At 41.5% G+C, this 13,929-nt stretch overlaps 1 protein-coding gene across 3 annotated transcripts; it reads left to right on the forward strand.

Moving 5' to 3' along the window:
• Window positions 1-390: 390 nt before the first annotated feature.
• PTHLH (parathyroid hormone like hormone) lies at window positions 391-12,590 on the forward strand. 3 transcript variants are annotated; one of them, XM_032644151.1, is made up of 4 exons: window positions 391-666; window positions 1,183-1,305; window positions 7,275-7,697; window positions 12,114-12,590. In XM_032644151.1, exons 2-4 carry the CDS (start codon window positions 1,205-1,207, stop codon window positions 12,121-12,123), a joined length of 534 nt encoding a protein of 177 aa, XP_032500042.1. In that variant the 5' UTR covers window positions 391-666; window positions 1,183-1,204; the 3' UTR covers window positions 12,124-12,590. The 3 variants fall into 3 exon arrangements, with proteins under 3 accessions (XP_032500042.1, XP_032500041.1, XP_032500040.1); XM_032644150.1 differs by having other exon boundaries at window positions 407-682; window positions 12,114-12,569; XM_032644149.1 differs by lacking the exon at window positions 391-666 and adding an exon at window positions 715-1,017.
• The last annotated feature ends 1,339 nt before the right edge of the window (window positions 12,591-13,929 follow it).

Here is a 13,929-nt window from a genome sequence, read left to right on the forward strand (position 1 = left end):
GGGCTCGAGTCCCGCGGGTCTCGGCTGCAGCTGCGCGACAGGGGTCGTGGCTGCTCCGGGCGGTCCGCAAGCCCTCGGGACCTCGGCTTGCAGATCCGCGGAGCGGTCCGGGGCCGGAGGGAACCGGCGGGAACGTGCGGATCCGCCCACGCCCCCGGCCCCGGGCTGGCGCGGCGGGGCCAGCGCTCCGGGGTGGGGCTCGGGGGAGCTCCGGGCAGCGCCGGGGCCCGCGGGGAGGGAGGGGGGCTCCCCGTGACCGGCGGGATGTTCCCGGCTCGGGGCTCCCCTCCGGTCGCTCCGGCCGCCCGTCGCCTCCCCCGCCCCCCGCGCGCCCGCGCCCTCGCTCGCCCCGCGCGCGTTCCTAGGGCGCCACCTCTTTGCGACTCGCTCACTTCTCCGGCAGGTTTGCCTGCGAGCGTGTGAACATTCCTCTGCTCGGCTTTCAACTCTCCTCCAACCTGCGCCGCCCGGCCAGCATGCCTCCCCGGTCTTGAAGCGGGGCCGCTGCTGCCCTGCCGCTCGCTCAGGCCGCCGCCGCCCCTCCGCGCCGCTGTTAACCCGCCCTCGCCGCCACCTGGCCCTCCTGATCGACGACACACGCACTTGAAACTGGTTCCCAGGGTGTGTGGAATCAACTTTCCGGAAGCAACCAGCCCACCAGAGGAGGTAGACAGACAGCTAGGTATATATATGTGGGTCTCGCTGCAAGTGGCTCTGGAACAAGACGGCCTAGTTCGCAAAGAAGCAGACTTCGGAAGGGGAAACTTTCTTTTTTTTTTTTTAAGAAGGGGTTAGCCCTGCTTCCCGAACCCAAGATACTGCCGGCCAGATTAATTAGACATTGCTATGGGAGACGTGTAAACACGCTGCTCATCATAGATACATATATAAACCCATTTCATTTTGGTTATTATTTCGGAGGAGGCGCCTCTGATTTTTCTTTTTTTTTTCTTCCTCTTTTTGGTCCCTTTTTGCCTGTGTGGTTTGGAAAAAGCACAGTAGTTTGTTCCTAAATAAGTAAGTGCCGAGAGGCTCCAGAGAAAGTTTTTTTCTTGCTCTTTGCAACTTGGGAGATGCCCTTGAGGAGGCTATTTGAGAGCAGGCTGAAGGGGCGCAGCGGGGTAGTGCGGGGAGATGGAGATGCCGGACTGACACTTCGGGCCCCTTTCCTCTCCGTTGCAGGTCCCCAGAGAGAGAGGATACGATGCTGTGGAGGCTGGTTCAGCAGTGGAGCGTCGCGTTGTTCCTGCTGAGCTACTCGGTGCCCTCCTGCGGGCGCTCGGTGGAGGAGCTCGGCCGCCGACTGTAAGTGCCCGGTCCTCCCCAGGTCGCCGGGTGAGGGCTGGGGAGTCCAGGGGGAGAGGCCACCAGGCTGGGGCGCTGCCCAGGGCTCGCCGCGGTCACTGATGCTCCTCGCCCGGGTTAGTGAGCGGAGAGATCCGCTACCTGCCCGGGGCTGAGCCCGGCTCCTCAAACCCGGCGGGAGAACTGGTTGAACCTCAAGGGGCAACAGGCAAGAGACAAATTTTTTGTGTTTTCATGAGAGGGAGCGTTTTACAGAATCTCCTCTAGGCAAAATCTCCTTTAGTGAAAAAAAAGGGTTACTTTCAGGACCTGGGAAGATATTGAAACTGTGAAGATTGCAAGAAACTTAGATAACTCGGAGGAAGCTGAGGGGTCCAGGCGACATATGTCTGTGTGCACTTGTATACGTACATACTGCATGTGGGTGACAGGTTTTGTGTGAAAAGCAAAAACTTTACATCTAATTTTATTATGAATGACATAATTTTAAGCATATAAAATGGACCACATTACATAATGTAGGCATATTATATAATGAAGTAGTAACAACTTTGCAATGGCACAACTCCAACATTGGTATTGATACCGTTCAAGAACGCTAGAGTGCTTGATTCCAAAATGAATATTAGGTGTGGAAACTTTTTTTCCCACTTGGAATTATTGCTAACAGCTCTTTAATCTGGAGTCAAATATTTGCACTGTAGACTGAAAACTTGTATCTTGGCATTTTCATTTGGTGATTCTTTAAGGATAATTTTGACTTTAAAATAATCATACCTCAAAGCACACCAGAGAAATAACACCATGTTGTGTGATTGAAAGGTTGGAAGAGTGGGCGAGTACACAGCTTAATAATCCGTTGGACCTAGCAGTTCATTAATGTGTGTAAGACCATCTTTGGGTGATCTTTAAGCTGCACTCTCGGTGTTCAGGATGGGAAAACCGTAAAGTTTGAGAACGGAGACAAGTTTGCCTCTGGTGAAGGAATTACGGAGAACTTTTACACTAACACTAAAGATAGCAATATCTAATACTTACAATCAAGTTCCTGGTGCTTTCTTGTAAATTCCCAAGGGTGTCCAAAAAGGCAACTTTTTATATGTGCCCTTAGTCTATTATTATTAAAGCAGAAAATCCTTAAATGAAATTACTTTAGACATGTCTGAACCTTGGCACCAAAATGAAAATCTATTATGAATCTCCTAAGGCAAATTGTGTAGCACATTGTGCTGAAGATAAAGCCGCATCAAATCGACGTTTTGCTGATGTATTTCTGGAAATTGTATTGACTTTTTGCTCCTTTTGAAACTTGTATTTAATTCAGTTATGTAAAAGCCATATATAAATATAGATGAAGACTAAATTTTTAAAAGCACACTTAAATGCTGTATTTATTTGGTCAAAAGATACTGTCTTGGAACAGAGCCAATTTTTTTCTTTAAAGTTGCTTAAGAAATACCTGCTTTCTCTTTCGAGAAACAGTAAATGGCCCATGATTAAATCTACAGTTATGGCATAAAAATAGTGCTAAGTGAGTCCTAAAGGCTATTTTTAACTCTTTCCTTGTTGCACCTTGCAGAAGACACATCAGAAACCACTTAGCAGCCAGAGACCCTGTTACAGGTTTGTTTGTGGGTGAAATACAATATTGCAGTAAAACACTCACACTCAGCAGATGGTTTTAAAACTACCACAAAGCATTCTTATAGTTAGTGGCTAATAGATCATCACATTACAGCCATGGTTTTTCATGGAGGCTGAAATCATCAGCAGATTAAAAGGTTTCATCAAATTATTGCAGCCAAATGGAGTTTAAAAAAACGAGTCATTATTTTTGCATTATTACCAAGTAACGGTAAATTTTGTGTGCTAGACAAAGCATTAGTCTACTATTACGACAAATCAACCTAGATCCTTGAAAGAAATTTTAACATATAATCAAATCATATTACTCCCCGATTATTTTTCACACCAAGTATTAGGGAAACTGCTTTAGATGTTTTCTAGCTAACGGCTAACTTTTAAGGGAGAGGGGACTACTACAACAATAACACTTCCCAGGCCATGGCAATGTAGGTTGTGAACCTTCTGGACCTGTGAGTCCAAAAGGACTTTACTTAATGAGTCTAGAGCGTAAGTTGGAGACCTGAGGACATTCTTGTCCAGATGTACGTGGCTTTCAGCAGGTGGCGGTCTTTGTGTTTAACTTAGAAAGAAAGCCCCAGCAGATTCAGAAACCTAAAACATCATTGACTGATTTGCTTGGGAGCCAGACTGGGTCTATTCCACTCAGTGAAAAGCATAACTTTTGACTGAGTCATTTGGGTTGGAAAGGACTTCTGGTGAGTCATCTTAACTCTAACACCCTAACCCTGACTCTTCCATGTACCACAGAACTTTTCTTCTTAAACCCAGATGCCTTCCTTAGGAGCCTAGCATCAACACGGGCATGCCATCTCTTCCTGTGCTGAAAACGGAATTCCCATCACTCCAGCTATTCCCTGTGCTCCATGAGAGCTCCTTAGAAATTGAATCTTCTTCCCTGAAAACTCCCTTGAGAGTGATTTTTTTTTAAGGCAGAAGAGCTGTATTTTGACTGAATTCAGAGTTATCTGTGCTAAGCATTTCCTCCACATTTTTGCATCTTTTAATAATAATCAAAGGAGACCATGAACATAGCATACTTGTTTTTCCATGTTGGGTATGTAATAAATGTCATGTGAACCACTGTGCTATGCAATGTTTACAGACATAGAAAGTAACAGACTGTTACTGAGGCCATATTTACAACTTAAGTACTTCAGAATTATCTAAAGTGAAAGCCTCCCTAATTGGAACATGTTGCCCACCCCCCGTGTACATCTAGTTTGTACATGCTAGTCACTTACCCTTGTCTCAGTTAATGTCTTATTTGGAAAATAAGTAGAACACTCCATGGACCTTGTTGACAATAAAGACACTATTATATTCCTGATCCTCTAGTGTAGTTGCTCAATCAGAAATTCATTCTTCACAATATTTTAAATGCAGACACCTTTGAGCTAGTAAGTAAATTATGTGACAGCATTTCAGATTTAACATTTAAGAAAGTCTGTGTTTTCTAATATATTAATAATTACCCCTAAAGGCAGAAAGAATCTTTGTACCCCATGAAAGATGTACTATTTTAATCTGGACAAAGTTGTGCCATATTGTAGGCTTTTTATAAAACAGAGGATAGAATGATCACTCCATTTCCCATGAGAACCATCCTGGGAAAGAGCAGTGCCTGAGTTAGGAAGGCACCATGACTCACAGTTGACAGGCTAGCCAGGATGACAGGCATATATGCCAGTCAGAGGAGGCATGAGCAACGGTGGCTTGATTAGAACAGACCAACTGTTAAAAGTTTTGACCCCGAGTTAAGCTAGAATAGGCTGTATTATACATTTGGAGAACAATACAGATGGGTGGCTGTCTGCCAGGAATTGAGAAAATAATAAAAGCTCCAAATAGTATAATTGATCACACCTAAGAACTTCTTTCTTTAACGTGACATTTTGCTAAAAGATACTTATTAAACTGCAATACTTATAATACTTGCAAGTATATCAGTCCTATTCTTTAAAAATGTTATTAGACAATATAAATCTGTTGTAGCAAAGCCTCCAATTTGTAGGTTATTGAGAGTTTCCAGGATACTAACTACTGCCACAAAGTAAGTGAATTTTAATCTAGTCACATGTGGCACCTTCAAAAAGGAAGAGAGACTCCTTCATGCCTCATTTTAACTAGGCTCCTGTTAAATTCCTTTCCATTAAGTCATGTCTCTTTTGCACAAGCTTCATGGCTTAAAGTCAGTGCACACGCCAAAATGCTGAAAGGAAGCTGGTATTCTGGCTATAAGGTCCGGAGAAATAATGACTGTGTTTTCATGCCTTACCCTTCTGGCACTCACAATATAACTAGACAATCTCTCCTTCCCCCAGTGATAATCCAGACTAGGAATCCTGGTTCGTTATTCTGGTGATGAAAATGTACTTCTTGGGACAAGCTTGGTCTTCAAGGAAGCTGATAGATTGCTGTCCATTTGCCCCTTGCCATGGTGCCTACCACAGTCTCTTTATGACCTTCCTTTCTTGTTTCCTCAACATACACTTCAGCTTCAGTAAGAGAAAGGGTTGAGGAAGTCTAAAAACAATCTTGGTTTTAGAATTAAAAGACTTCGTCTTTGGAGCCCGGTTCTGCCTGTTCTCATCATGTGAGCAAGTGTGAGGGCTTTAATCTCTCTGAACCTCACTTTCCACATCTGTGAAATGAGGAGAGTGCTATTTATTATTGTCATATTTCTCTGAGGAGTTAAAGTTGTATTAATGAAAGTAATGAGACCAGATAAATCTATCGTAGTGTCAGGGGAATGACAATATGTGGGATGCAGCCCTGTGAAATACCTTCAGATACTTTTTTTGTTTTGTTTTGTTTTTTTAAATGTTTGGCTGCATTGGGTCTTCGTTGCTGCGCACGGGCTTTCTCTAGTTGCGGCAAGCGGGGGCTACTCTTCATTGCAGTGCGTGGGCTTCTCACTGTGGTGGCTTCTCTTGTTGCGGAGCACGGGCTCTAGGCACGCAGGCTCAGTAGTTGTGGCTCGCGGGCTCTAGAGCGCAGGCTCAGTAGTTGTGGCACACGGGCTTATTTGCTCCGCGGCATGTGGGATCTTCCCGGGCCCGGGCTCGAACCCGTGTCCCCTGCATTGGCAGGCGGATTCTTAACCACTGCACCACCAGGGAAGGCCCCTTCAGATACTTTTGAAAATGAGCCACTTTGGAGGGTTGTTTCAGTGGTAGAAATTGGAGTTAGGTGCAGCATAGTTGTAGCAGACATAATATGACTGATTCATGTATGCAATACTTAAATTTGGTTAATAAATACGCACAGAATAATACAAGAATGCATGAATGGACATTTAAGCAAGAGTTGGGGTGTTATCTAAAAGAATTGATAGAGAATTAGTTTATTCTTTTTCACCATATTTTTATTAGGGTGTTGTTTAAATAGGAAAATCATATTTGTCTCTAGAGATATTTTTAAGACAAAGAACAAATAGAAAAGTGAATTTCTCAGTTAAGTACTAAAGATATTACCCTCTGAAATTCTAAATTAAAAAAAAAAAAGAGACGCACAGATGAAATAGAATGATCTCACTTAATTTAAACACTCAAAGTCATTTAAAAGAGACCACCCACTACTTTACAGAAAATTATGCATGCTGTCTCTGACAGCTGGCCTTCAAATATAGGTTCTTGGTAGCCCATAGTCTAATATCAATCATGTTCAAATTCAGTCTGTTAGGTGGTTTCCTAGACAGGCTTCACAGCTCACTTCATCCTTCAGTCTTTGTTTGCTTTTACTAGTAGAGCTTGCTCTTCTTTGCGATCCAGTAGTAGTAGTATTTTCTCAAGTGGGGAGCAGTATGCGTGCATGCACGTCTGCTCACGCACAAGTATGTCTGGGGCGAGTACTCAGGTGAAATCAGCCACCTTTTTGTTTCCCAGACTAAGACACCTGGATTTATTTCCCCAACACAACTCTGAAAAATGTGGGGAAAAAAGCCCAGTGATTTCTGTCCATTTCTTTGAATAACTGAATCATAATATTTTAAATTGAGAAGACAGCATAGAAATCTCAGAATCTGATCCTTTCCTTTTAAACAGATGGGGCCCCTGAGGCCCAATAACATTCATGTTCTCACCAAGGTCACCGACCTAGGGAGCCGCATAGATGAGGCTGGAGCTGGAGCCTCCTAACGGCCGGCTCTTCCCTTCCGCTCTCGCCCCTTCCCTGCTCAGTCAGCTTGCAGCTCTTCCAGCTTAGTTTGTATCCTGTATTGGATCAAGTAGACAATTTAAAGGGCTTTCCTCAAGTCTTTGTGGTCTCTGCCATCTACTAAAATGTCATTGTTTCCTTCCCCTCCTGTTCTTTTTCCCTTAAAGCAAAAGAGCTGTGTCTGAACACCAGCTTCTCCATGACAAGGGGAAGTCCATCCAAGATTTACGGCGACGATTCTTCCTGCACCATCTGATCGCGGAAATCCACACAGCTGAAATCAGAGCTACCTCGGAGGTGTCCCCCAACTCCAAGCCTGTTCCCAACACCAAGAACCACCCCGTCCGATTTGGGTCTGACGATGAGGGCAGATACTTGACTCAGGAAACCAACAAGGTGGAGACGTACAAAGAGCAGCCACTGAAGACACCCGGCAAGAAAAAGAAAAGCAAGCCTGGAAAACGCAAGGAGCAGGAAAAGAAGAAGCGGCGAACTCGATCGGCCTGGCTGAACTCGGGCGTGGCTGGGTGTTGGCTGGAAGGGGACCACCTGTCTGACATCTCCGCGACATCGCTGGAGCTCAATTCACGGTAACCGGCTCCCGGGGCCCCAGCTCCTCCTCCGTGCCCCCAGGTGGGGTGTGGAGCCTCTATTCTGCTTTGGCTTGCACAGACCTAGAATCTCCTCCCTATCTTTCCCTCCATCAATGGCTCCACAATTTAAAAGCTTACAAAACCAAGATGGCTCAGGATACGGCCTGCCTTAAAGCAGTGTGCTCCTAGCCCTTCAACACCCACGGGGGTTTAATCACCCTGCTTCTTTCTCCACCAACAAACCCCGACACCAATCCTTTAGTGCTCTACTAACCCCTTTCATTTTTTCACTCAAGCTTTAGAAGCTACTGCACCTTCACCATTTGTTAGAGAAACGTATTGATTTCCCCCACGCACACTATGTCAAACTTTGATTGTTTTTTCTTTCTTTCTTTCTTTCTTTTCTTCACTCCAAGGGAGAATGCAGAAGGATTTGATATGATCTACAAACACTACAGAAAAATATCTTACCATAAACAGTTCTCAGCCGTCCACATTTTTTAGTTTAAATTTACTTAAAATTTATTTTCATTTAATTAAATTTAAAATTTTAAACACAGACTTTAAATTTATTTAATTAAATTTAACTCTAGTTTCTACCAGTTCATGGAACAAAAATCATGATTTCTGAAAATTTTTAAGTATAGACTTGGTTCTAAGGTATAAGTTTTTCTCATGTATCTGTCCACTGCAAGTTGAAATACTTCCTCTAGGGTATTATAGTAGGAATAATAAAACCACATCTATGTGGCTTGTTTATTCTTAGCTCACAGATGCTCACATGCACACACTTTGGAGCCAAAACGCTTAGGTTCAAGTCTTGGATCTAAACTTACTAAAGCTCATAACGTTGGGCAAGTTCCTTGGTCTTTCTAAGACTAACTCCCCTCTTCGGTGAAATAAAGGTAGTACTTGTGCCAACCTCACTGGGTCAGGTGAAGATTAAGTAAGATTACATGGAATTATTATTTGGGTGCTTTTAGATTTCGTTCTGGTTGTACCATCCATCTATCTATCTACCTATGTGTGTTTCTGTGAGGCAAAAACGGGGCAAGTATTAATCTCATTTTATAAAATAGAAAACGAAGGCCTTCCACAGTTAAGGCAACTGAGCAGACCTGGGAACTGGGATAGACTGTCCTCAGAACTGCCTTTATTTCATTTCCTGACGCCATGTTAGTACTGCACTTTACCCGTGCATTTCCGCTGATAGGATCTTTTTTGGTTTTTACTTTTCAGTACAGCTTTTCTGTGGGGTTTGAAAGAAAGAGGAAAACTACACAAGAATGCATCATATGCAGTAATGATCTCATTATTTAAAGAGTCCCCTGTTACTTCTCCAATCCTTTCCCCTGACTGGTAGAGATAGGATGACAGAGTGATATTTCAAAGGGGATTTTGAACCTTTTTACCATCACATCTATCTTCAAGTTACGTTGACAAAACCCATCATTAAATAGCATATAAATAATAGTTATACTGGCTAAGTAGTACAGCTTCAGTAATCAGTGGGCAGTGGCAGTAGAGGAATCTTTAGCAGAGTGAATGATCTATTCTGCAGATATCTAATGGATCTATAAGGGGTAACAAACCCCATAAGTCTTGGCTTAATGCACACATTCAGTGTATTTTAAGATATGATCCTAATTGTACATATTTATAACTAATGCAAGTGTTTTACTTTATTGCCAGAACCTATTTTTATCCATTATATATATATATATATAATATATGTTATAAAAACAGAAGTAGAAATACTTTTGAATAAATTCTATTCATTTAAAATTTGCAATGCTCTTAAATATCTGGAGAATTGAAAACCAGCCCTCGTCAATTCTTATCCCAAAGGTGTCTCTAAGTTAAAGCAGATTTAGTAACCGTATGCTAACGCACATATATGGAATCTAAAAAAACGGTACTGAAGAACCTAGGGCCAGGACAGGAATAAAGACGTAGACGTAGAGAATGGACTTGAGGACACAAGGGGGAAGGGGAAGCTGGGACAAAGTGAGAGAGTGGCATGGACATATACTACCATTTACAGTACCAAATGTAAAATAGCTAGCTAGTGGGAAGCAGCTGCATAGCATAGGGAGATCAGCTTGGTGCTTTGTGACCACCTAGAGTGGTGGGATAGAGAGGGTGGGAGGGAGGCTCAGGAGGAAGGGGATGTGGGGATACATGTATACGTATAGCTGATTCCCTTTGTTGTACAGCAGAAACTAACACAACATTGTAAAGCAATTATACTCCAATAAAGATATTTAAAAAAATAGATTTAGTAAAAATTAGGCAGTACCCTAATCAAATCCAGACCTAGAACTGAAAGAAGTAGAATACTTCTGCTTCTCCTTTCTGTTCCCTGGTTCTGAGGGATGTTCATGGAAAGCACTGTTCATTTGGCAGCCAGATGTTGGCATTCTCCCAATACAATGCAATAGAGGTGAGGGAAGAGTGGGGAAATTCAGGAGTGTACTGATGAGAACATATGGGGTCATGCAAATTTTGTAATCCAACTAGAGTCTTTTCAGAATAACTATTTTAAAGATTTGTAAGCCTCTAACCTTTTATTAATGTCCTCTCTTTAATCTCTTTGCATTATTATACTATGATCTAAGAGGCCTGATGATATAGCAAGCACAGACTTTATTATAATATATAATAGTGGTGGTATTTCTTAAAAGAAACTATTGTGCTAACACTGTCTGGATCCTCTCACGTGAACCATTCAGTGGAAAATACATAGCTTTAAATTTTGGAAATTACATTTTGGAATTTTTGATGTTGCAAATGAGATGTCCAGTTACAGTAGAACTCATTTAATTGAGACCATATCATTTGCCTTGGCAAACACTGATTTAGAAATAATAGAGAAGCTTTTCAGTACTCAGAAGAGCTAGAGGTCTAAAGTGTTGTCATACTCATATGTGTAATAAACATATACATATACTTTTAGGTCATGGTATATATTTTACCTGACTGTTCCACTACATGCCTTTGTTAAAGAGAAATCAGAAGGACAGATAACAAGCAAACTGGCTGGGCAGGGTGAAACTTAATCAAAAGATCTTTTCTTTGGTCCTTTAATTTATTTCCTTTTTCTTTCCTTCTGAGGAAATAATTGTTCGAGACTATTCATTCGCTCCCTGCTTGTGTTACTCAACTCACTAAATACCATTTAGTACCAAGACCTTTAAAAATCAGTACAGTAAGCAAATTATTGAGTTTGACAGTTGCCTTTTGGACTTTATTCATAGCATCCATCCATATCCACCTACCATTTAAAATTTTAATCGTAAACTATTTTTTTTTCTGTGTAACTAGGAGCTATTTCATCATTCCAAACAAGACTGTTGGTGAAGAGGTCAATTCCTTAAGACATTAAAACCCCCTAAATGCTAAACTTGTTTTTCATTCTTCAAGCTGCACATAAAATTCCTAAATTGTCAAGAGTTTGCTTCTTGGTAGGTCTCACAACCATGCAGGTCTGCCATGTAAAACTCTGGCTGTTAATGTGGTGACACAGCCAATCAGATTCCATTCCGTAGTTGTTTCCTTGACACCAATATGTATTCCCTGAAATAGACCACACAGAGAGGAGAGAGAAAAGCAGAGAAAAAGTCACTAGCTCATCTTAAAATACTGTCATTACAGTGTTTAGAAGGGTTCGAAAAGGTGTCAGTCCCAAGTGGTAACTTATTCTGGGTAATAAAACAAACACAGTGATGTGAAATATTGTTATTTTATACTTTTAAATTAATTGATTCTTATTCTCTAATTTAAAATGGGCTTTCCCAATCTCTGATGCAAGATTCAGTCAAAAAACTAGCAGCAATTCTATCTTAGTTTGGGCTTCAAAAACTAAAATCCAATGATAGTTTTATTCATTAGTGTTTAAGGACAGCTAAAGAAGAACAGATATCTTCAAATCAAACATACTTTGTTTAATTACACATCCTTCTAACCTTTACCCCAGATCACACACTCTACCCTCACAACAGCCCATTATCTTAGTGAGAGATTGGCCAAGTGAGAACCTGAACAGAATAATCAACCTGTGCATCACCTCTGCTGGGCATCACCGGGGAATAAACTTCTAAGCAAGGTGTATTCAGTGATGTATTGCACAGCCTGGCCTTATTTCTGAATTCTCAAATTTGTCCCTTACCCATTTTCCTTTCGGCTGTACATTGACCATTTGATCAGATTAAAGACTCAGCCTGTAGCAGAGGTTCTAGAAAGTCAGGTGGATCCCACAATCACCTTCTGTAAAAGATATTTACAAGCAGTCCCCTGAATCTCTTTCTATTGTGATTCTATGTTCCTTAATTTACATCCTTTATTTTATGTCTCTTCATTTGTAAAGAGAATTAACCTGTTTTCTCCTCTTCTTTCCCTTCTTTCTCTTTACAGGAGGCATTGAAATTTTCAGCAGAGACGTTCAGAAGACATATTGCAGGATTCTGTAATAATGAACATATGGAAAGTATTAGAAATATTTATTGTCTGTAAATACTGTAAATGCATTGGAATAAAACTGTCTCCCCCATTGCTCTATGAAACTGCACATTGGTCATTGTGAATATTTTTTTTTTTGCCAAGGCTAATCCAATTATTATTATCACATTTACCATAATTTATTTTGTCAACTGATGTATTTATTTTGTAAATGTGTCTTGGTGCTGCTGAATTTCTATATTTTTTGTAACATAATGCACTTTAGATATACATATCAAGTATGTTGATAAATGACACAATAAAGTATCTCTATATTGTGGTTGATTTTAATGAATGCCTAAATAATTATCCAAACTGATTTTCCTCTGCGCATGTAAAAATAGCAGTATTTTAAATTTGTAAAGAATGTCTAATAAAATATAATCTAAATTACAGCATGACTCAGAAGGTGAATTTTATGTGTATATAGATATATCCTTTAAGATTTCTAGTAGAAGAAACATGTAATTTTTAACTGTATTTGAATATGGTCTTAAGTTTAATATGTTTATATTGGTAGAAATTCCAACACTTTCACATTAGTTTAAAACCACTTAAAATGTATATTGTCCGATATTTAAGTTCAATTCAGCAGAATGGCTGAATTATCTAGACATCATTTTATGAAGTACATCCAATTCAAGGTGAAGGGTGGAGAGGGCAGAAAAAAAGCAGAGAAAAGTCAGGAGAAAAAAAATTAAAGAAACTTAGTCCAGAGAGTTAGCCAGAGTTGAAAAACAGGAAGAGAGGCAGATCAGGAGCTTTAAGGCCAGGGGTAAGTTTAATCAATGTAAAGTTTAATTTGAGAGAGCTTTTGCCCCTATTGGTCACATAATAAGCATAAAAGAGCTACTTGAGAATTCTACCTGCTAACCTTTCCTACCAGAGAAAGGAGAGAGACTCAGGTTTGGGAGGTGTGTGGCAATTCAAAAAGCTGTCACCGGGGCTTCCCTGGTGGCACAGTGGTTGAGAGTCCGCCTGCCGATGCAGGGGACACGGGTTCGTGCCCCGGTCCGGGAAGATCCCACATGCCACGGAGCGGCTGGGCCCGTGAGCCATGGCTGCTGAGCCTGCACGTCCGGAGCCTGTGCTCCGCAACGGGAGAGGCCACAACGGTGAGAGGCCTGCGTAACAAGAGAAAAAAAAAAAAAAAAAAGCTGTCACTGGTGAGGATAGCTTTCGTGGGACATACCAGTTCCAGGGACCAAGTTTGCAAACAGCATGGATGTAATGCCACATGCAATCCCCTTTACATTTTGCATATCATCCTGGTTGTTCCTACCTCTATGTTCAGATGAAAACACAAACATTTTCCTTCTACAGAATCTTTTTCTTTACAGCTGAGAACTCATCAGTAAAAATCCAACACAAGAAAATAAAAAGCCCATGAATCAAGCAAGCACATATTTCGGAGGTATACTTTGTTTAGGCTCAGTATCGTGTTTGGTATCTGTTAGATGTTTGGAGGATGCACAGGAAGCAAATTTCTGTAAATGGGGACTTCCCTGGTGGTCCAGTGGTTAAGATGCCATGCTTCCAATGCAGGAAACCCGGGTTCGATCCCTGGTCAGGGAACTAGATCCCACATGCATGCTGCAACTAAGAGTCCTCATGCCACAACGAAGATCCCATGTGCTGCAGCTAAGACCCAGCACAGGAAAATAAATAAATAAATAAATATATATTTTTTTAATTCTGTAAATGCCCTCAAGAGTATACATACGAGTCCGCC

This window comes from Phocoena sinus, chromosome 10 (assembly GCF_008692025.1).
Source record: "Phocoena sinus isolate mPhoSin1 chromosome 10, mPhoSin1.pri, whole genome shotgun sequence".
Taxonomy (NCBI): Eukaryota; Metazoa; Chordata; class Mammalia; order Artiodactyla; family Phocoenidae; genus Phocoena; species Phocoena sinus.

Coding starts and splice junctions, on each gene's coding strand:
- PTHLH (XM_032644151.1), top strand. CDS start 1,205: ATGCTGTGGAGGCTGGTTCAGCAGTGGAGCGTCGCGTTGTTCCTGCTG. Junction 1,306..7,274: donor GAGGAGCTCGGCCGCCGACT/GTAAGTGCCCGG, acceptor TTTCCCTTAAAG/CAAAAGAGCTGTGTCTGAAC.